The 21,074-nt window shown below is 40.5% G+C and overlaps 1 protein-coding gene across 2 annotated transcripts; it reads left to right on the plus strand.

Moving 5' to 3' along the window:
* The first annotated feature begins 1,736 nt into the window (after positions 1-1,736).
* Positions 1,737-20,925, plus strand: LOC128135112 (interleukin-5 receptor subunit alpha-like). Of its 2 annotated transcripts, XM_052773665.1 has the most exons (10): positions 1,737-2,434; positions 2,793-2,947; positions 3,077-3,224; positions 3,794-3,902; positions 3,988-4,175; positions 8,069-8,205; positions 12,358-12,502; positions 16,364-16,451; positions 18,016-18,106; positions 20,490-20,925. In XM_052773665.1, exons 1-10 carry the CDS (start codon positions 2,332-2,334, stop codon positions 20,610-20,612), a joined length of 1,287 nt encoding a protein of 428 aa, XP_052629625.1. In that variant the 5' UTR covers positions 1,737-2,331; the 3' UTR covers positions 20,613-20,925. The 2 variants fall into 2 exon arrangements, with proteins under 2 accessions (XP_052629625.1, XP_052629624.1); XM_052773664.1 differs by lacking the exon at positions 20,490-20,925 and having other exon boundaries at positions 18,016-19,012.
* Positions 20,926-21,074: the final 149 nt, after the last annotated feature.

Below are 21,074 nucleotides of genomic sequence, written 5' to 3' on the forward strand. Positions count from 1 at the left end.
GTGGGCATAAATTGAAATATGCACTCTTTGACAAGTCATGAATCAAGAGCATTTTACGTATAGATGGCTTTTCGTTCCCTCCTGGTCACCTCGGGTGTCCTTATGTTGCAGTGCTTTTGCTTTGCTGTTTTCTGTGGATGAATTAATTGCATGTAAACATCAGGAATACCCTATGGGGTCAGCCCCACAGTCTATCTGCTGTTCTGGCAGCAGCAGTGGCAATAGGATCGGATCCACAACTCCGGCCACCTCCTGCAACCCATTCCCCAAGTATTCCCCCAGCATCTATAGCTGCTGAATCAGGGATGTTAGAGGGTACATCCACCTCTAATATTTTTTAGTAGCTTTTCATGTACCCGCTTTCTATGAATTTGCCTGGTCCTATTCTCAGCCTGCTGAGGCTGTCTACCATCGTAGCGCCTGCGGGAGCAAGGTGCAGGAGTTCACTGCACACTGACTGGAGAAGTGCCTCTCAGTGCTGTACAAAAAGTACTCCTAGGAACAAGTCACCTCTGGGAAACAGCAACGATCTCTCCTGAAATGTCTTTCTTTGTCTCAAGCTGGTTGTTTTTTTCTAAGTTTATTCGGACTTTCTTTAAAAATCTTTCTTCTCTGCCCCTGTGTTTCCTCTCTCCAACTGAATGCATTTATATTATCTCACAGACGATTTCCATTTTTGTTTCTAACACCAAAAGTTGTTGCTTCTTTAAGATTTATTTTGTTCCTTTTCCTGTTTTGGGTCGCCTTTTGACTTGTGTTTTCCACAAAAGTCATGTTAATATTAGCCACAAATATTTTAACTTGCTTAGTGTTTTCCATCATCTTTCCTTTTCTCCTGATTTAAATAAAGTACATACATGTTCCTAGGACTATTTTTGATTGCTCCATCTCATGGGAATGGATGAGCCCTTTACAGCCACTACATGTTGAATTATAAATCCTTGAAAGCTCCTTGTTTTCATTTTACATTTTCCCTGACTTTTCTCTTGCCACACGCTGTACCATTCCAGGGGCATCATTAATGGCACAGCTCACCCCTTCCCTCTCCAGGCAATTAGAATTGGCTTCTTTCCCAGGCAAGCCAAGCAGAAGAATTTACTCTCATTTTTTGTTGGCCGCGTGCATGGTGTGGCACGCAGACTACAACTGCTGCAGCTGCCACAGCTGAGATCAGTACCAGAATGAACCAGGTGGGGGAATCTCTGCCTTAAAGCATTTTGTCATGTTTTTTTATAGCACTTCATAAACAATGACAGCATTCATTAAATGACCTCTTGTTCACTGCATTGTGCCAAAATAGCTTTGTAAATGAATCTATATGTATTTGTATAAGTGTATGTGCATTTTTTTTTTCCAGGTAACCTCACTGCAGATTTTTGGATGTGCTGGATATTCACATATTTTCCTCTACATCACCAGTGCCACTTGTTAGTCAATGTATTGTAAACATTTTGATATGGCTCCAGGTGTCCTTTTGCTGATCCCTGGATAACATACATAGAGTGTGTCTGAGGATTTAGTATTGAAAACAATCAGAGCCAAGATAAATTGGTTAGTTTGTGATTGAAAGACCCTGAACACAGAGGCGTATTAATTCTGTGGAGAACTCAGAAGGTCTCAGAACTGGTTTTACATTAACGCAACCTTTGAATGAGTACTCAGCCATCAGAGAAACAGAAATCATGTCTTTCTAAAACCAACTTTGATCAGTGTGGAATCTGTTTGCTTACTGTATCCCAAATTTAGCAAACACCTGGTATGCTCTCGCTAATATTAGCTTTTGCAAATGGCAGGATTCATCTCTTCTCAGATAGTTACGGTTCATATCTTCCTAAAGCAGATACCTAAACCAGATAACAGGAATCACAACCTAGAAGTGACAGCTGCTCTACTGTCACTAGAGGTTAGGTAGCTCATACAGATACAGCTGGTGGTTTTGTATCTAGCCAAAGTTATGTCAGGTGGCTCCTACCCAAACTGTCTGCTTTCAGTATCAGTAGCGTCGTATCTGTGGTCTTGCCTTGCAATCTAAGCGGTACTGCCATTCAGAACCAGCTCAGTATGGCACACGTCCTCTTTGGCCCTAGTACCCAGTTAAAGAGTGGGCTTAAATACATTCTGGGAAGAGAAGGCACCGCTCAACAAGACCCGTTAAACATATGTCATTTCACATTTACTTCTTATACCTTGGACATCACTTAAGCAGTTAAGTGTCTGTTTCATATTATTTCACAGATGCAAAATGAAACCATCATGTTCTAACTCCTTTTTCAATCAAACTTGGAACTAAAGAGTCTCAATTTCTGCAGACCTGTGGCCCAAGCATTTGCGATGGCACGTGTCACAGTCGTTCTTGTCATGCTGATATTAAGTTTTTTCCAGCGTAAGACACCGATTTCCACTAGCTTGGCAAGTGGACAAGAAGATGTAGTGGGTAAGTAAAGTATTAAGCAACAGTTCATCCTACGATAGCCATCCCAGATATCTAATCTAAACTTGTTGTCAATGCACTTTCTACGACCCATAGAGAGAAACAGAGAGACCTGTGCTAGGAGAGGTGTCCAAGACAGGTAAAAGTGAATCACCTAACATTCTGAGAGCTGCAAATAGGTAAACATGAATGTCACTACTGAAGTCAGTCATATTCAACAGAGCTCAGAAACTACCCTGTCCATGTAAGAACAGAGCTCCTGGGAGAGCTACTGGGTGTGCAAGCCTTGCTGAGAGCCAAATCCTTTGTGTACACAGTGGTGGGCCCTCTCTTCCTCTATGTAATTTCTTTGTAATTGCAGATACACCTGGGCTACATAATGCTCTGTGGATTATCAAGCATGAGTCAAGAGTCATTCTGTACTGGAATGATAACCTGACAAAAGAAGAAACTGAGAAGTACACTGTGAAGTATATTTTGAGTTATAAATTCTTCAATACCAGTCACGAATGGAAAGTAAGTTGTTCAATGGTTACACATAAAGTGAAATAGTGTATTACTTCATTCAGTAGATGAATTTGCACAATTTCCCTTCCAATACTTAGTACCGTCTACCTTCATGCAATTCCTTCTTCCTCCTCTTAGGAAAGACTGCGGGAGAAGAAGAAGATAATACGTCTTGAGTTACATTCTGGTTTTAATGCTAAAGTTAAAACACAACTTTTTGCAAAAGAAACAGAAGATGTAATTAAGGAGAGTGGCTGGACAGAATTTACTTACAAGGCACCTCCAGGTCAGCTGTTTCCTATATGTTGTTAAGACATCCAAGTGTTCATGGTAATGTCCTGTCTTACTTGGAGACATATTTCTGAAAGCTCATTATTATCTTATACTACTTTTTTGGTATGGGTTTGGTAAGAAGATGACACATAACACCTTGGAATATAGCAGAATTATTTCCTTTATTAGACATGTTCACATTCAGAAAACTCCAGCTCCGCTGAGCAATATGTCAAAACAACCCAACCACTCTCTCCATTTTCCCTTGCAACTCATGTCTCTTGAAGATTGGCTTCTATATCACCTGGTTTCAGGAAATCTTAAAAGAGCAGAGCTTTTCAGCTACTAGTCTGGACAGTTTTTTAAGTGGGTTAGTAAGGCTTTTGGTTGTAGTAGCAGGTATGCTTCTCAGTTGTCATTGTCGAAAAAGCCAAAAGACCCATTTGTTCTCACCTACCACTTATTCATGCTTCTAGAAATAAGGCTACATAATGGGTTTGTAAAGGCAACCATCATGATGTTGTTAGAAAATCCGTGTAAAATAAACATCACTCTCTCTTTTTTCCCCTTTCTTTGTTGCAGTATATATTCAGAATCTTTCATGCATCATATATAACAGTTCTTTTTTCAATTGCACCTGGCATATTAAAGCAGAGGCTCCTGAAGACATCCAGATCTTTTTTTCATACAGGTAAGGGTCTTGTGCAAAATAAATGTGAAACCATGTTTTTCTACCTAAGTCCTTGATTTGCAAGACTCTTATTTCCTTCTCACAGACATGCAGGAAAAGATTTTGAATGCCAGCAATATATAAAAAATGCAAGGAAGAAAAATATTGGTTGCCATATGAAAAAAATATCTTTCCAACAATCAAAAAAAATCAATTTAAACATAACTGTAAGAGATCTGAGAAATAATTCTAGAAGACTGTCTTATTACAAAGCTTTTACACCTGAGACAATAGGTAAGTATTGTCTATTATTACCTATTATGAAAAGTTAATTTATTGGTTATTTCATTGGTCTGGAAAGCAAAGGAAGGAAAGAGGGAAGTGTGACAAAGAATATAAATTCTAACTTTTTATGCATTCATCTCTCTGGTAATTTTACACAAAGATTAAACAAAATGGATTATGGCTCAAAGGGTTTTATTTTTTTCTCTGATGTAATACCACTGTTTATCAATAATTGTCATTTTAAAAAATTGATAGGCTAGTGTGAGAAAATGCAATTTGAAAAGCATTATACCCTTCTTTTCTCCAGTTTTTCTCTTTCCTATCCTTCTCTTTTTTTTACAGTGCTGAAGAAAATGTCATAAAAAAAGGAACATAAATAGACACAAGTCTCATTCATAACTAAATTTAAGAATATGAATGTTCTCAAACATTAGTAACATTTCTATTTATTTATTAGGTCATTTTTCAGTTAAAAATATTTTGACAGTTATTTTTAATTATCGACAGTTTTGAATGATGAGATAAAATTATTTTTCCTTACTTCTCTGGGAAGTTTGAATTAATCTCATGGATGAGAAATTCACCTGAGTTTTAGCACAGACTGCAGATTCGAATACCTTTTAAATTATGAACATGTTGATGATATTCCAGAGCTGTAACACGGGAATCTGTCATAACTCAAGGGATAGCAAAAAACTCATCCAAAACTATCAAAATTTATTCTGAGATAGATCTCATTTATTCTGTTCTAATACATCAGAATTATTGGCTTTACCTAAAGATTTACACTGCAATCAGAGCCAGCTATAAGCAAGATGTTCTGTTTTAGCAAAATAAAACATTTTCAAGAAAATCAGATTTTCCTGAAAAGACAAAAAAAAAAAAAGCAGAGGGGATGATGACTAATCTGCAGGAAGACTGTATTAGGTGTTTTCAGAGCTGACTGGGAAGATGCTCACTTCCAGACTGGCTGCCTGAGTCTGATCCCACCCACAGACTCCAGAGCAGAGAGCTGCCACAGTACATCCAGTCTTAGGATCAAATGCTTCACACACCAACAAAAGCTTTCAGCTAATGTTCAGAGGTGTTGCCTGAACTACTCTAATTTACCTGAAAGCCTCCTGAGGGCTTGCCCAGCGCCACATTGGCAGTTTCACGCCTTCTCCCACCTCTCTGCTCCTCCTTCTCCGGCAACCTTCCTACCCAGAGCCTCCCCAGGGAGCACAGGGCCGGGGTGGGCAGGAGTGAGCGGGGGGATAAGTCGGAGGGAGCAGGCTGTCCCTTCCCTCCTTCTCTCTCCATCCACTGGATCTCCTTCCCCCTGCTCAGAGAGGTCACCGCCTCGTCTTCCCGTCTTAGCCATCTATACCCATCATCAGCCGTCATCGGGGTGCACGCCAGTCACAGCTGGTTCAGCCAACTGCTTCCCCTCCTCACTCAGCCCCAGGCACAAACCCTGTTAGCTTGCCTCGCCTCTAAAACCCATTGCCAAGCTTTGGTAGGGTACAGCAAAACCCGAGCGTGCTTGCAGGGAATGTTTTTCACATTGCAAGTAGTGGACTTACTCTTGCAAGGCTCCAACACTGCAAGCCAGGGTTACCTTCTCCCTCCTGAGAAGGTACCCTCCAGGTCACACACATCAAAAAAGGTCATTTGTATCTGGGAACCCCTTCTTAAACAGGAAAGCCTCTAGCTGGGCTTAGCCCTAGCCCTTGCATGGTCCTGGAGGTTCACTGGCCTGCTGCTAGCTACCAGCCCCTGCAATCCAAGCTTTTCTCTAATAACATGACATATGGTCTGACAAAACAGGACTTATGCATGCTCTGTGCTGCAGGCAGCCCCAAAATAAATCAGTTCTGGCTGTCGGGTGGGGGGGGCTGAAGAAATTTCCAGATGACAGGTAACAAAAGGGTGAAAAAAAATTGTTTCCTACTCTTGATATACTCTCAAAAGGGAGAGATGCTCTTGGAATAGTATTTCAGAGACTAAATTAAAAAAAAGCTGTTGTTTATCTCCTCACCTTTCATGGCTCATGGTGTGCCTCCAGCCTCAAAGGCAGGTGTTGGTCACTGCCAACAGCTTCAGGGACAGGAAGAAGTGAACAATTTTACAAGCCTGAGGTAGCCCTGGCAAAAACCTTTTGCTGACTCTGTGGGATCTTTGCTCAAAGAGAGGAGACTTCTCAAGGAGGGGAAGAAAAAAGAAAAGCCAAAATGGAAACCCCAGTGTGACGTACACACCTGTGGAGAGACACAGGGTCGTGCAGCCACAGCTGCTAGAGTAAGCACAACGGTGTCATGGACCAGTAATGCTGCCACTCACCCTCTCTCTCTCTCTGTGTGTGTCTTTTCTCTCCGGCACCACATTGCAGCCATGTGTCGTGGTTTAACTCCAGCCGGCAGCTCAGCCCCACTCAGCTGCTTGCTCACTCCCGCCCAGCGGGATGGGGAGAGAATCAGAAGGGTAAAAGTGAGAAAACTCATGGGCTGAGGTAAAGACAGTTTAATAGGGAAAGCAAAAGCCGTGCACACACGCAAAGCAAACCAAGGAATTCATTCCCCACTTCCCCTGGGCAGGCAGGTGTTCAGCCATCTCCAGGAAAGCAGGGCTCCAGCACGCCTAACGGGGACTTGGGAAGACAAACGCCATCACTCCGAACTTCCCCCCTTCCTTCTTCTTCCCCCAGCTTTATCTGCTGATCATGACGTCCTATGGTCTGGCATCTCCCTTGGGTCAGTTGGGGTCAGCTGTCCCGGCTGTGTCCCCTCCCAACTCCTTGTGCCCCCCCAGCCTGCTCGCTGGTGGGGTGGGGGGAGAAGCAGAAAAGCCCTTGGCTCTGTGTGAGCACTGCTCAGCAGCAACGAAAATATCCCTGTGTTATCAGCACTGTTTCCAGCAGAAATCCAAACCATAGCCCCATACTAGCTGCTATGAAGAAAATGAACTCTGTCCCAGCCAAAACCAGCCCCAGACCTCACTGACCCTGTCCAGAGAGACATGCCGTGCACTTCTGCCTCTGTCGGGAAGGCTTTTTCAGAAAACTCCAGCTGTGGTTCCTCCCTTCACAGCAATGCAACAGCAACTGGAAAGGGCTCGGGCTGCTTGAGTACTGCAGCACACGCCTAGGATCCGTGCCCTAACATTCACCATGCTAGAAAGCAACGGCAGACTTGCTTATCTAAAGCAAAGGCTAAAATTCTGGGAATCCAAATGTCCCTTGCTTCCAACCCTGTACTTCCTCCCTCCCTAAAATAACCCCATTGCCATCGCATTCCTTGCACTTAGTGACTGGAGCACAGCAGCAGGAGGGGGATTTTGTTTGTTTTTTTTACATCTAAGCACATCTTGCTTCCTCCGTAGCAAGTGCTTGCCTGCTCATTTACAGGAGAGAGAGATTTTTTAAGCATCTGTAGCAAACCATATATTGAATAAGACCTAACAGGAGCTGGTACCCTTCAGTAACCCCTCAGCGAGAGATGGAATTCCAGGTTTTTCTAAGTTATACTACCAGGCTTACGGGCAGACTTGGGGTATCCCACAAGACACATGTATCCTACATGGCAGGAAGCCTGTAGCAGCCCGGAGGTCTCCTCGACACCCACAAAGACTCTGGAGAGTGCACTCAAAGGGCCCGCTCCTCCTGCCCACCCTCACTACCTTCCCTGGAAACATATGTGAAAAAAAAGACTCCCTCTCTTTATTTTGAGACAGAAATGGATGCCACTTAGTGAGCAGCACTTTTAACGAAAATGTGTCACATACTGAATGCCTTCTTTGGGTGAGAAAAACTCCAAAATAGTCAGCTGTGTATTTTAAGGAGTAATGCACTGTGTTTGTTTTGCATCAGCATAAATATGAGAAAGAGCCTAAGGTACAGAAGATCTCTCTGTGCTCTTTTTCAGAGAAACTGAACCCACCGATCATTGTCTCAGTTTCCCTTGAAAACAGAAGTATTAAAATTCACTGGAAATCCCCGCCTACTATTGGTTCTGAAAAAAGCAAGTGCTTTTTGTATCAAGTGAAAAGAACAGATTGTAAGGTAATCAGTTGTTTGGTAATACACTTAATGTGTAAGATATAACTTCCATAAAAACTAGGTATTCCTTGAATTTAACAGAATTAAAACTCAAACAAACTTTAAAGAAATCCCAAGGTCTTTCATGAATGATCCAACTTTTCTTGTCTTTCTGGTAAAAAATGGAAAATCAACCCATTTTATGAAGTCTTTCAGAGTCGCGCTTGCATTGAAGTGGATTTGTTGTTTTTTTCTTTTCATCTTGAATTTGAATTGTACATTAGTATCACATAGATTACTGACTTTTTTGTTATAGAAAAAAGGAGTATTGACAAAAAGAAAAGTTTAGCAGGTACTTTGATAATATTTTTTTAGAACCCCCCCCCCATGTTATTGTTATTTCTACATATATCACTGAAAGAATCATCCCTGTTGTTTGCATACACTATATATATTTTAAAATATTTCATGGTGTATCAGCAGCTTCTCTTAGTCTTACTAGTAAGAAATAGAACAGCGTTATAATTTACGTTATGCTGTGTGGTGACTAAATGCCACCTGGCATTACCTGGTGGCATATTTAAATTACCTGGAAATAAGAACTGAAAAGTTTTCATGCAGGTTCTTATTTGAACTCCCAAAGAATATAAAGCCAAGCACTTAATTCAGAATACAATAAGTATGAAATTCAGATGTGTATTGGAATGTGAATTTTCTGAATATTTGGTGTTATCATTCAAGCTGTCTTTGAAGGTGTGTTTTTGTTTAAGAACCTAAATCTCAGCTAACACACACCTCAGTCAGTGCACAAGAGTCTAACAATAAAAGGCTTATCTAAGCTGGCTGCAAACATTTAAAAGACAATTAAACCCTGAAAGAACATACGACTGAACTGATATGTATCCACTCTTTGTTAGACACAGTAGAAAGGAGAAGTGCAACGAGGTAGACACTTTATTGATCACATAATATTATCTTCATAAACTACAGCAGAGTTTATTAATTCAGATGCAGTGCTAATATTGCTAGGCAGCTTCCAGAACAGGGCTGGCTCTTCCCACGTTCCCGCAGTGCAGAGAGCTCAGGTCTGTACGTGGACATGCCAAAGCTTCCCAGTCCTTTTTGGGTTTTTCCAGCAGACAGACAGAGAGCCTCCTTCTAGGCCACTTCTGCAAATAATTATGATTCCCTAAACCATTCCTAAGTCTAATACTTCAAAAACCCTGCCAGAGACATCCGGGGACTTGTCCCTGTCTATTCGCAAAGCTCCTAATCACTAAAGGCAGCGAGCAGAGGGAGCAAGGGAGGTTCGTGTTGGATCCTTGGTACCCTGTTCAGCATCGTGCTGGAGCCCTTCTGATTCCTTCCTGCCCATGCACACAGATTTCCTTCCTCATTCAAGACTCAGAGCAAGGGAGGTGGAAGCGGGGAGGGCCGAGAGTAAGGGGTCCCCTCCCACTGCAGGGCTGGGATGTGCCCAAGGTGGGCAGGGGGATCCTGTGATCCACAGTGTTCATACGGCCACTGCAGCCCCTGTTTCCAGCTTCCTAACACTCTCCACTCTCTGGAAGGGAATGTCAACTACATAAATTAGTCCAGCATCCTTACTTAAGTGGAATAAACCTCTTTTATTTTCCTTGTCTTATACAGCTGCTTCTCTGCTTTGTACACATCTGCAGGATATAAACATAGATGAGGAAAGCAAAGAAAAATCACTGAGGCGTGGAAGTGAATAAGCACCTACAGCAGTGGAAAATCATGTTGATTTTTTTTTTTCCACAGATGGGATGGTTTGGGAAGACAGGAGAGAGACAGCTGCAGCAACAATAAAAAAAGATGGCTGAGGGTACCAGCTAAGTGAGGGGGGCTTTAAGGTAGATTTGAGGAGAATCAGTGTTAAGGCTAGTAATGATTAAAATGGTAGTTACCTAGCCAAGAAGCACAAAAAGGGGGATTGAGGGTTGGGGGGGTGGGCGACAAAGTTAAAGAAGAAAACTGCAGCAGTATTACAAGAGACACAGGAGGGAGAAGAATGGAGCAAACTTGAGATTCTGTTTCCTGATCAAAGCAAGTTCTTAATTGCTGTCACAGAGACTTAATGAGTTGAGGTATTAGGGCATCCATAAGCAGGCCTGCAGATATTTGTTGAAGAACAGGTAAGAGTATAATGCTTAAAATGTACAAGCCTATATTTATTTATTCTGAATACCTGAAGAGTTGACTTGCTGAATACTTATGCATACAAATAATACTGTGATACAGATTGATAAAGCTTAAAAATAGGGGGTTAAGTCTGCAGGTGACTGGAAGATAAAAAGGGTTGGCAAGTACTGTGGGAAACAAGGTTAGAATTTGAAATGTTGTGTAAGTCTGAAATCAACAAGCCAAAATTCAGTGATAAGGAAAATCCTATGATTAGGAAGTAGAGGTCAAATGTGCCAACACAAAATAAGGAATTAATGTGTAGGCAGCAATGCAGAAGAAAAAAGGTCTGTGGATTACACTGAACCACAAACTGAGTCAATCATTCCATGTTATTACACAAAGGTCAAATGCTATTCAAGTGTATATGACAGGCATGTCACGTGTAAGACGTAGGTTGTGACTAATTCGCCCTTCTAGCTACTGAGTTTCACCTGAAGTTTCACAATGTGCTTTGGGCACCACCACAAAATATAAACATGCTGAAAAAAAGTTCAGAGAACATCAGTGAGAGTTATCAAAATGAGCAAAAGCTTTGAAAATGTGCTCTAAGAGTGGAAGACTGAGGGACATGGTCTAGAGTACAGGAGTGTAACTTGTGTTAACAATCTTTTGGTAAGTAAAAGAGCATAGGGATCGTACTTACCCATGCCAACTTGTGAGTAGGATAAAAAGTGACTGGCTAAATTCAAAGCAAGGAAAACATAGGCTAAAAGTTAGGAAAAGTGTCCTAATTCCAAGGAAGGTCTAGCATGGGAACAGGTTTCTGAGGCTGCCTGGGGATGGCTCTGTATAGAGTTGCTGACAATGGCTTAGACATCCTCCACAAATGCTCTGGGTAGATGTGACTGAAAGTTGCCACACATCATGACTGCTGGAAGGTGGCCTACATAATTTTGTAAGAAATCTTTCAGTCCTGCATTTTGGAAATTTCCTATGATGACATAAGCTTGTTATTGGCTCCTTCAGAAGAAGTTTTCAGGCACAGCACTTGGTTAGCACTTAACCCTTGTAGTCATTTACAGTTTGCTTTTGAAAGCCCAAGGACTTTCCCCCATTTTTACTTACTTTTGAAAAACTTAGCATGTGAGCTTTTGGACCTATTTTTGGCACCAGATCTGGAAAGGTATTAAAGAATGTGAAGAAAGAGAAAGAAATGGCTTGGTACACAGGGTCAAACGCACACTGCACCAGTCAGTATGAGGAGAGCAGGAGATCACCTTTTCTTAAAGTTGGCCTTACAGTACTATCTCATTGTGTTTTCCTAACACCAAAGATGCAAAGATTCTGGGCCCCTCTGTGTCTGAGGTGCATACTTTCTACTTCTTTGCAACTTCCTAGCATTATTGTTAGTTTCCTCTCCTGCTTTCTTTTTTGTTCCTTCTTAAGTTCTTAGCATTGTTTATTTATAGAAGTTGGCTTCAGTTTTCAAAAGTGATGAATGATTTAGAGATCTCTCTGTTTTAAACTCTGACACTCCTTGTGCAGGCTTGATCTTTTGAAGTGATGTGCTTTCTTTCATAGGCACAATTAAAGATACTTCAAGATAGTCACAAAAATGGTGGGCATCCCTCACCACCAGTCAGCTGAAAAATGTAAGCTTTTATTCTACCAGACAAGCAAGTATAGCACACTACTCACACCACAGTTGCATAGTTACTGTATTTGCCCTACACTTGGTATGATAAAAAATGAAAGTGTTTTCAAACTCTTACTGTCCTACTATAGCTGATACCTCCTTCCATCTTATCAGTTCCAGGGGCTCCTTCATTTTCAGTCCTGAGTATCAACACATGCCAGGTAAGAGTCAGATAGTGTAGAGTCAGATAGCATCTGGACATAAACATTTGTTCTGAAAATCTGTTCCTACTAGGTTAGAGATGTAAATAATAGTGTTTGACATCCCTAGATTTATATCAGTTTGAACTGCAATGTGAAATCACCTAAAATAACCCCCTAAACCTATCTTGATAGATTGTAGATGTCACCGCAGAGAAGTATGAGTATCCGTTTCATAAGCCAGCAAACAAATGTGCAGCACAAGTGAGGGTAAAGAAAGAGACATGCATAAGAAACAAGATTTGGAGTGAATGGAGTGAACCAGTGTTTATTCACGATGGTAAGTTATCATGTATTTACTATTCATAACACATCAGTACGTATGTTATTACCATTCAATGTATTTACTTCATTATCACGTTTGTTGTTGTCCTTGCTGTATTATTGTACCACAACAGTACCTAGAGGTCCTTGGCATGCACAAGGCTCACACAGGTCTAGGTGCTGTAGGGAAAGGCAGTCTTTGGTCAAACGAATTGTACTTCCTTGGTCCTAAGGCAGTCTAGCACAGGGCTGTTCTCCTGGGGTAAATCACATCTGACTCTTGACATCCTTTAGAAAACAATAACGGTCAGCAGCCGAAAAGCTCACAACACCCCCCGACTGCCCTGCAATGGACAGCCCAAGCATCTCAACAAATGTTTTCAACTGGAGTTAGTAAGCCAAGAAATCTACAGTCATAACGTTCAGCAAATCACGTAGTCCTTAAAGACTAAGTCTAACATTTTTTTTTTTACTACATCAGGGGAATAATTTCTTATCTGACAGAGGTAGAAAATGGTTTAGCTCTCATTTAAATAGATGTGCTCTGGCCCCTACAGCTCACTTCAGCACAAATTAAACAAGAACCTTGTAATAATTTTCCTTCACCTCCTATGACTAGATTTTAACATTCGTGTCCTAACAAGGGAAACTTGTGCTTTCCGTGACAAGAAAAATGCCTCTGCATGCAGCAGCTTCCTGATGTCAGGTTACATAAAGGGGAAGTAGTGTAATGGAGTTATGCTATATTTATGGAGAGAAACTGGTGCATAGAATTGTCTCTGTATGTTGACATGCAAAAAAAGTACAATACTATTGGTAGTAAAACAGAACAAGATAAATATTTAATGCAACAGACTGTGTATTTTGGAATATGTCTTTTTGATCTATTGAGCTTCAAGTACATATTTATCTGAAGACACAGGAAATGCAAGGCCAGACATTATTATTTTTTGCAGTGGATTGAATCTAAATCCTGTAATTTACCCTACAAATAGGGTTTGTAGGATGTTGCCTGCCTACTCTATCAGATGCCTCACCACATCCCACTCCCACCTCTCAGCTGCCACCTTTGTTGGCCCAGATTCATTCATTTCATTTCAAAAGCATTTCACTTGTGAAATGCTTGGAGAGAAAAACCTAGCTGCTCCACATGCTCACTGTGGTGAAGGAGAGAACGTGTTTCAGGCCATCAGAGTCTTGAATTGCCCTTTGGAGATGCTTCTTTCTTCTCACTGAAGACAGAGCGAGCCTAGGAGTGTAAGATGGCCTGCAGAGGGATCTGCCTAGCATCAGGCTGGACACATCTGATGTGTAGACAGTGGAGGAATGGGAAATTAGAAGAGCTTTTCCTGGTGGGGGAATGTAGATTTACTCTCTCCCTGACAGCCTCTCACCAGAAGAAGGAAATGGAGTTGAAGAGTCACCCGTCCTAGTTCCAGCCTACCAAACTTTGCTCTCAGCAGCTGCAACTCTCCTTCAACCGTTTTCAACACCGCTGCTTTCCCAGCTTCTGCTACAGCTGTTGTTGAGGCTGAACAAGCACAGCATGTTTCGTCTCCTTCAGAAAAGTTTGTGGCGGACAAGACCGACATTGCATATAAGCTGTAATATCTGCACGTGTTCAGTACAGCATGTTGATTTACCCCTGGAGCATACTACTGCACATATGCACAAGTTCATGTGATGCAGCAATTTCCCTTCTTCCTTCCTGTACTTGGAGAGGATCGGTGGCTTTTATAAAATAAATCTATGAGTATATTACATTGAGGGGTCGCATGCTCAGGCAAACATCTTTAAATGTCTCCTTTGATGCCTAGAGAAAGTTTTCGGTGCATTTTATTTTGTATTCAGTTGAAATTATTTTGTCTGCTTCCAACTGGGAACATGTATAAGTGAATATTATGAAGTTCATTTTAATACTGCCTAGATCAGAAAAACCCTAGTATTAATAGTATGGTTCATGGTAACTCCATGAAAGTCACATAATTTCATAGACGCAGTGAATTGAAAAAATCGAATGCAATGACCTGCTTTTTGTTTGCTTCTACATGACATTCCTTTAAGAATGAATTTTTAAGAGGCATTTCAGCCTCCATTTAAAAAAGCTGAAACATCAAAATGAAATAACATAATTCAAAACATAACTAAAATATTTGTTCTGAAATGTTCCTTTGACATGAAAAGAATTTGTTAATTTTCTCATGGGAATCACATTGATTCTCTATTGGAATTAGCATATGCCCTTGAAAAAAACCACAATTTAAACTGAACTGAGCTGTTTAGTGTAGAAACTTTCTGCTAAAAAAGAAATGTTTAATCAGCTTTATTCATATATAGAAACTTGAAATAATTGGTCTAATTTTTAGAGCTGCTGAGCATTCACAGATCGCTTTGAAGTTAATAGTAATTCAGAAGTGTTCTGCATTTTTTGCAAACCAAGCCACTTGTTTTGGTTTCAAAGCACTGTTATCTGTGACTAAGTTTAAGCATTTGCAGCTGAAAAAACCCACCATAAAATAGTCTACCTAAAAGAATATATGTGCTGCTTTTTCTTCCTCCTTTCCAAAATGCATGAAGTAAGAAAGCAAGAGAAGCAAATCTCTTTACGCTTCTTCTGATGCAAAGACCACTGCTTCCTCTTCTCCCTGGTGTGTACGTGATACGGGGTTAGCAGAATGGTGCAGAACAATTACCTCAAACGAAAGAATTTCTACTACACAGTCCAGAGATTGTTCAGAATATGTTTTCCGAGCCCTCACCTCAAAAGACAAGAAGGGAAAAACTCCCTTTTCATCTTAAAGTGAATACGTAATAGTTTTGTATTTTGGCAGAACCTAAAGGTTATTCTCATACACAGTTCTGCCCAGAAGTTTGTGAGTTTTTTCTTGGTTTCATATCAAATTTGTGGAAATTCAGTATCCTTGGTTTAAACTACAGATGGGTTCAAACTTGGAACTTTTGTTCAATTCTTTTGTTCTTTGAATTTGATCTAGATTGATCCTAAACCCACTGTTTAACTGGCCTCAAACTATTAACATTTTAAGAGCTGTTCCTGCCTGTTTTTCTTTAAAGTACTTAGTTCAAAGCAATCCAAACTAGTTATGGTTCTAAAGCTAGGTATTAAATAAAAAAATAAAATTTGCTAGAAATACCTTTTTGACTCAACCAGAGACATTGGTATTTTTGTATTTCGGGTATTTTGGAGGAAGGAATGCAAGGTACAGAGCAGTAGTATTTGTTGAACAGTATGAATATATATTGCTGGCATTTCTTTAGGACTATGCCTAGCATGGTTAAAAAAGGTAAATATAATGAAAACCAAATGTTTCTTCTTGGGTCCAAGAGAATATTTTGTTTGACAAAAAGCTTTTATTTTCATTTTGCTTTAAACCAGTTACAGCTGTGAAGGGGTGAGGAGGCAGCGGCAGGGCGCTCATGGTGGGTGGAGATGGGAGGTGGCAACAGCAGGAATCCAGAAGCAGCTGGGGCAGCAGCAGGAGTGTCAATAGCAGATGGACAGAGGGTTTGATACCCAGAGGAATCAAGGCTGGCTGGAAGGATCCAGTGGCACGACAGGCTATGCCCAGCATATGAGGGCAGAAATCCAGGAAAAGGAGGGGATGGAGTCTACTGGAGCAGAGGAAGTAAGGGAAAGTGCTGGATGCAGGCAGCAGCAAGGCTGAGGGCTAAAAGGAGGAGGAAGGAACAGTGCTGAAATCAGAAGCCCCTGTTTCCCCTAAAAAAGCTCCAGGAAATGTTTCTTTAAATCTGTGGCAGTTCAGGAATAGTGCAATATTTATGAGTCAATATATAATTCATCCGGTTATGAACTACCCTTTCCCACATTATTAATATTACCTTCCCTCTTCTTTTTAAGAAAAGACAGTGGATGTCATGCTGCTAAGCCTCACGTCATTTTGTCTCCTGATTTTCCTTGGAGGTTTGCTGCTATGTGCATGTAGAAGGTAGTGTACATTCCTGGATGGTAATATAAATTTCTGGTGGAATAGAGGTCTGGGTGAGGGTAAACAAACATACAATGGATTAAAAAACACAGATCTTCTCAGATAAATTATGTTTACAAGAAGCAGTTAATTGTGCATTTTCGACTATTGTTCTGTTAAGACCTAGTGTAAGATACAGAGCCCTATCACTGTCATCTCACAGCTCCCATCACAGTCGCTGGAGCTCCAGTCTCACATCCTACTCTCAGATGTCTTTCTGCCACTATAAATGACATTTTTTCATCTTACTCTGACTGCTGCCTCTCTATTCTCAGTGTGACTTTACCCCATGCTTTTGCAGGTTCTGCATCCAGGACCACCAATGTTAATCATGCCACAGATGAACTGCATTTGCCACGTTGCCCAATTTAATTTCCAAATCCATGGGTATTACCAAAAGCAGTCATTTACTCTAAGCTGGAGAGTTTACAAGAAATAAATAAAAAAGGAAAGTCAGGTTGATGGAAGGCATTTGTTTTGCTGTACTATTAGTACTATTAGTACTATCAGTACAGCAAAGTAATAGTAGTGGTCCTACACCCACCAAAAATTAGTGCAGCCAGCTGCCTCCATGCCACTACTTTTCTGCCTGGCTATGTAGCTTTCCTATTGACATGGCAGAGAAGGCTTTCTTGAACTGAAAAAATAAGCTCGTTCAGGATAGGATGGTAAGTCAAGATGCCTTAATATTTGGAAGGTGCAGTATATAAATGGAAGCTCTGTCAAAAGTAAATTGATTATTTAATTAATGACTAAATATTATTCCTGATTAGGATAAAAGAAGTTATCATGTGCTCTATCTTCCAGTAAACAAAGACTTAAGGAACTATAGATATGAAAGCTAATATAAAAAGAACAGAATAAAAAATTTCCCCTGGGGCAAACAAAACATGTAATTGAAAGCCATCTGCACCTAAACACAAAACAATATTCTGGTCAAAAAATGAGAATTGACTCTGGCCTCAAGAGAGCAATTCAGCTGGTAGATCTTGTCGGTGGAAAATTTACACAGTACTCAAACCCAACAGATAATCCTTTGTGGTGAAACAAAATGTTTTCATGGTTCTGTGCAGACAACACTCACTCTTAAACCTGAATTCTGCTAGGGCTCAGCAAATGAGTTAAAAGTTGTTTCCAATGCTATGCCTGCTCCCTGTCATCCAATGTTTCTTTCTTTGATTGTCACACTTTATAGGTAATATTTTTAATTATGAAAAGCACATACAGGAGTAATTTTTTAGCTATAGACATAGTAGCATGCCACAAGCTCTCGCTTTGCCTGGAAGTCGTGTGTTTGTGCATATCCACACAGTGCTTTTATACCTATAGCAGGCTAAAAACCAGTCAGGCTGAAGAAGAGCTGGGAAAAATGTTGAGAAAAACCTCTGCAGTGAAACAAAAAAGGGTAGAATGATTTTAGAAATTGTAGATTCCTGTCTAATTGACGTATCTATTACACAGCATTATTGACTGATCTGTTCCTGCAGACATTTAATAGTCATGTGTCCGTATCACTCTCCTGCAGGTATAGATGCCTGGAAGTTATAACTATGCCTGTTCCACATCCTTCAGATAATATCAAAACTTGGTTAGAGGCAGATGAGACTCACCACCAGGTAGTGTGTGTCTGTCTTTTTTCTCTCACTGCATTGACAGGTATGATATTACTTGCTATCAGAATGGTACATTACATCTGGAGCAGCAGGTCATTTTTAAGAAAAACTGGAAAAAAGGTATGCGCAATGTTTGTAGTGAAGCATGAAGAGAACAGAATGCTTGTGGAGGTCACAGGACAATGATCTCAGTAGACAGGATGGAGGAAATCCTCAGGGGAGTATAATCTCTAGCGTGTCTCAAAGTGTTTCAGCATATCCACACTCAATGGGGCAACATTTTAAGAAGTGATCACCCTGACTCCCTGCAGAATAGTCAGTTATGGGATATTACATGTATAAGCATGTGGGCAAGTTATCAAAGGGAAAGTTTTTGTGGAGATCTGCAAGTCATTGGCTATGTTGTAGTAAATGTGCACATTCTTATAGCAAATAAGAGGAGGCTCCACAATGCACGCAACATAAGCTACGCCAACTGTGCACCTGCTGGGGGATAAAACTGTGTACAGAGGTGTTTACTTTGGAAGAGCTGATGTGCCGTAAGTTCAGATGCTAGCTTATCTCGTGGCAAATTATAAGTCTTCAGTCAACTGGGCAAAACAAAACAAAAAATATTTGCAATATTTGTGTGGCTATCATTAATGGAGCTCCTTGGCTGGCATATTCAATGCTTCTTATTGCTGTCTGTCATTGTGTGAGTTAGAGGAAAAAATGTGCTAGTCAGGCAGTGGTTTAGATCTCTAAACTCTGGTGAAGCTACACAGTGAACTGTGCTCCAGGAGGCATGGTAAGATTGCCTCTTACCTGGTTCTCCTGCAACACATGATGAGAAGGTGCAGGTGTGCCCAAACTATGCTTTTGGGGGGGGAAACATCATTGAGATAGAAAACTGTAATGAGGATTTTCTTGTCCTGTATACTCAAAACATTTGTTCAGAGCCTCTGCAGGATTTCTATTAATTTTTCCCTACCATCCTTTATTACTGTGCTTACATTGCAATATCGAAATCTCTTCTAGTAGTGCATTCAGCAATGTAACTAACAATTGCCAATGTGAGTGGTTATGCCATCTTCTCTCCCGGGGGAAAAATGTGTGCCTTCCGGTATTGTCTTTTGGTTTTTATATAAATATACCTACATGATTGCAAACTCTGACAGAATCCGTGGACCATCTCAATTCGTGAATCACTATTTGAATTGTGAAGCAAGAGGCATGGGTTGTTTTGTTTTATTTTTACCTTCTCAAAGACAAATTTATGGAAAAACTGGCGTGCATATGTTATACAATCATATTACAAATGACAAGACTGAAGTGTTTTGAACTTGCACCTGGAGTTCATTCCACAACCCTTGGGCTGGCTTTCAAGAGCAGTCTGTGCTCCTCTTCTTCTTTACAGCCATCTTCTCTGAAAAGAAAAGCCCAAGAGCTCCAGAATTGAACTGAAGCCAAATCTCTTATTCTCAAGATTCAAAGTCATTTCTATGCCACTTCTGGCCAAAATTATTTGACCAAATTTTACCCCAAAGGTGCCATATTTACCACCTTTTCTGTGCAAAAATCTTTTGGTGCCCTTTTCACCAGTAATAGTGTGCAAATTAACTAACAATACTCCTTGTGGCCATCATATATGGGCTGGCAGAATGGAAAGATAAAATCATCACCATCAAACTTATGTTCTGTATCTCCCTCCACCCTAGAACTGCATACACTGCTATTTAGGGGTCTTTGTATTCAATATATAAATAAAACCCCCACAGCAATCAATGATCACCACAAAAATTATATTTAATATCACTAACAGAGAAAGAAGAGATTTCTGTCCCCAAACTGTTACAAACACTGAATATACCTTTGACAGGAAGACCTCAGCATAGCTGTGTAATTACTGTCTAGATGATTACAACAAGTGGCTGAGATGACTGTTGATGGCACTTCTGGGAAAGATAAATTGAATAAAACATATGGAACATATCAGTATCTCAAATATTGCTGACACCTGAAATAGCAAAGACACTGGCTTTGGACATACTGTAAGAGTTAAGACGACTGTGGAGAATGGTGCTGAGGTAATCTGTTTTACCCAACAAATAAATATAACCCCTGAAAGCTAGACTGTGACTTTGACATAAACCTTAGGTACATAGTCCTATCATCCTGGAGGGTGACAAGCAACAAAATTATGGCTTGGGAACAACTAAACAAATCTGTCTGTGAGCAACTTTTAGATTGAGAAACTCATACGGTCTCTGTATTCCAGTTACATGACAGGGTTAGTAATCTGTACTAATCCCAGATACACTGAATAAGTAGCATGCTTGTACAATATTCAGAATTTGTAATACCATTGAATGCAGATGTTGTTCATAATGTAACTTTTATCCAACAGAAACAAATGTCAATGCAAATGGAGATGCACTCAGAGGTTACTATGGGAATACCAGAAGAGAACGGAGATGAGAGCATTCAACAACAGAAATGTTTGAAGGAATCTGGATTAGAAGACCTGTAGGGATGATATGCTTTTTTTATCTGCATGCGAGACTTACCGGTCTGTTAGGTGGACAATATTCTGACAGATCTAAGAATGGCTGATACTGGAGTTTGTCTGAGCCCAATAATTTGAAGTATTTTGAGCTCTGACATTATACAACTCTTCAAATGAGCTTTGGATCACAAAGGCAAAACAATGTCTTGCAGTTTGTCTCTAACTACTACTGATCTTCAGCCCAGTAAAATTACAGCACCTTAGACAACATGATCTAATATTGAGGTCCACTTGGGTTAAAATGGAATTAGAGTTAGTGTTTCATAATGCTGCAATAGCTTCCAAGTACTGTCTAATAGATCAATGCCGTTGAACACTGGCTGTTCATACAAATCTCATACTATCTATTCAACATCTGATTGAAGTGGTCATGAGAAATGGTGGAAGCAATGAATGTTTCTGGAAACAGCAGCAGAAGCTCACAAG

Source organism: Harpia harpyja, chromosome 22, assembly GCF_026419915.1.
Source record: "Harpia harpyja isolate bHarHar1 chromosome 22, bHarHar1 primary haplotype, whole genome shotgun sequence".
NCBI classification, from domain to species: domain Eukaryota; kingdom Metazoa; phylum Chordata; class Aves; order Accipitriformes; family Accipitridae; genus Harpia; species Harpia harpyja.

Coding starts and splice junctions, on each gene's coding strand:
- LOC128135112 (XM_052773664.1), top strand. CDS start 2,332: ATGGCACGTGTCACAGTCGTTCTTGTCATGCTGATATTAAGTTTTTTC. Junction 2,948..3,076: donor ATACCAGTCACGAATGGAAA/GTAAGTTGTTCA, acceptor TCCTCCTCTTAG/GAAAGACTGCGGGAGAAGAA. Junction 12,503..16,363: donor ACCAGTGTTTATTCACGATG/GTAAGTTATCAT, acceptor CTTCTTTTTAAG/AAAAGACAGTGGATGTCATG.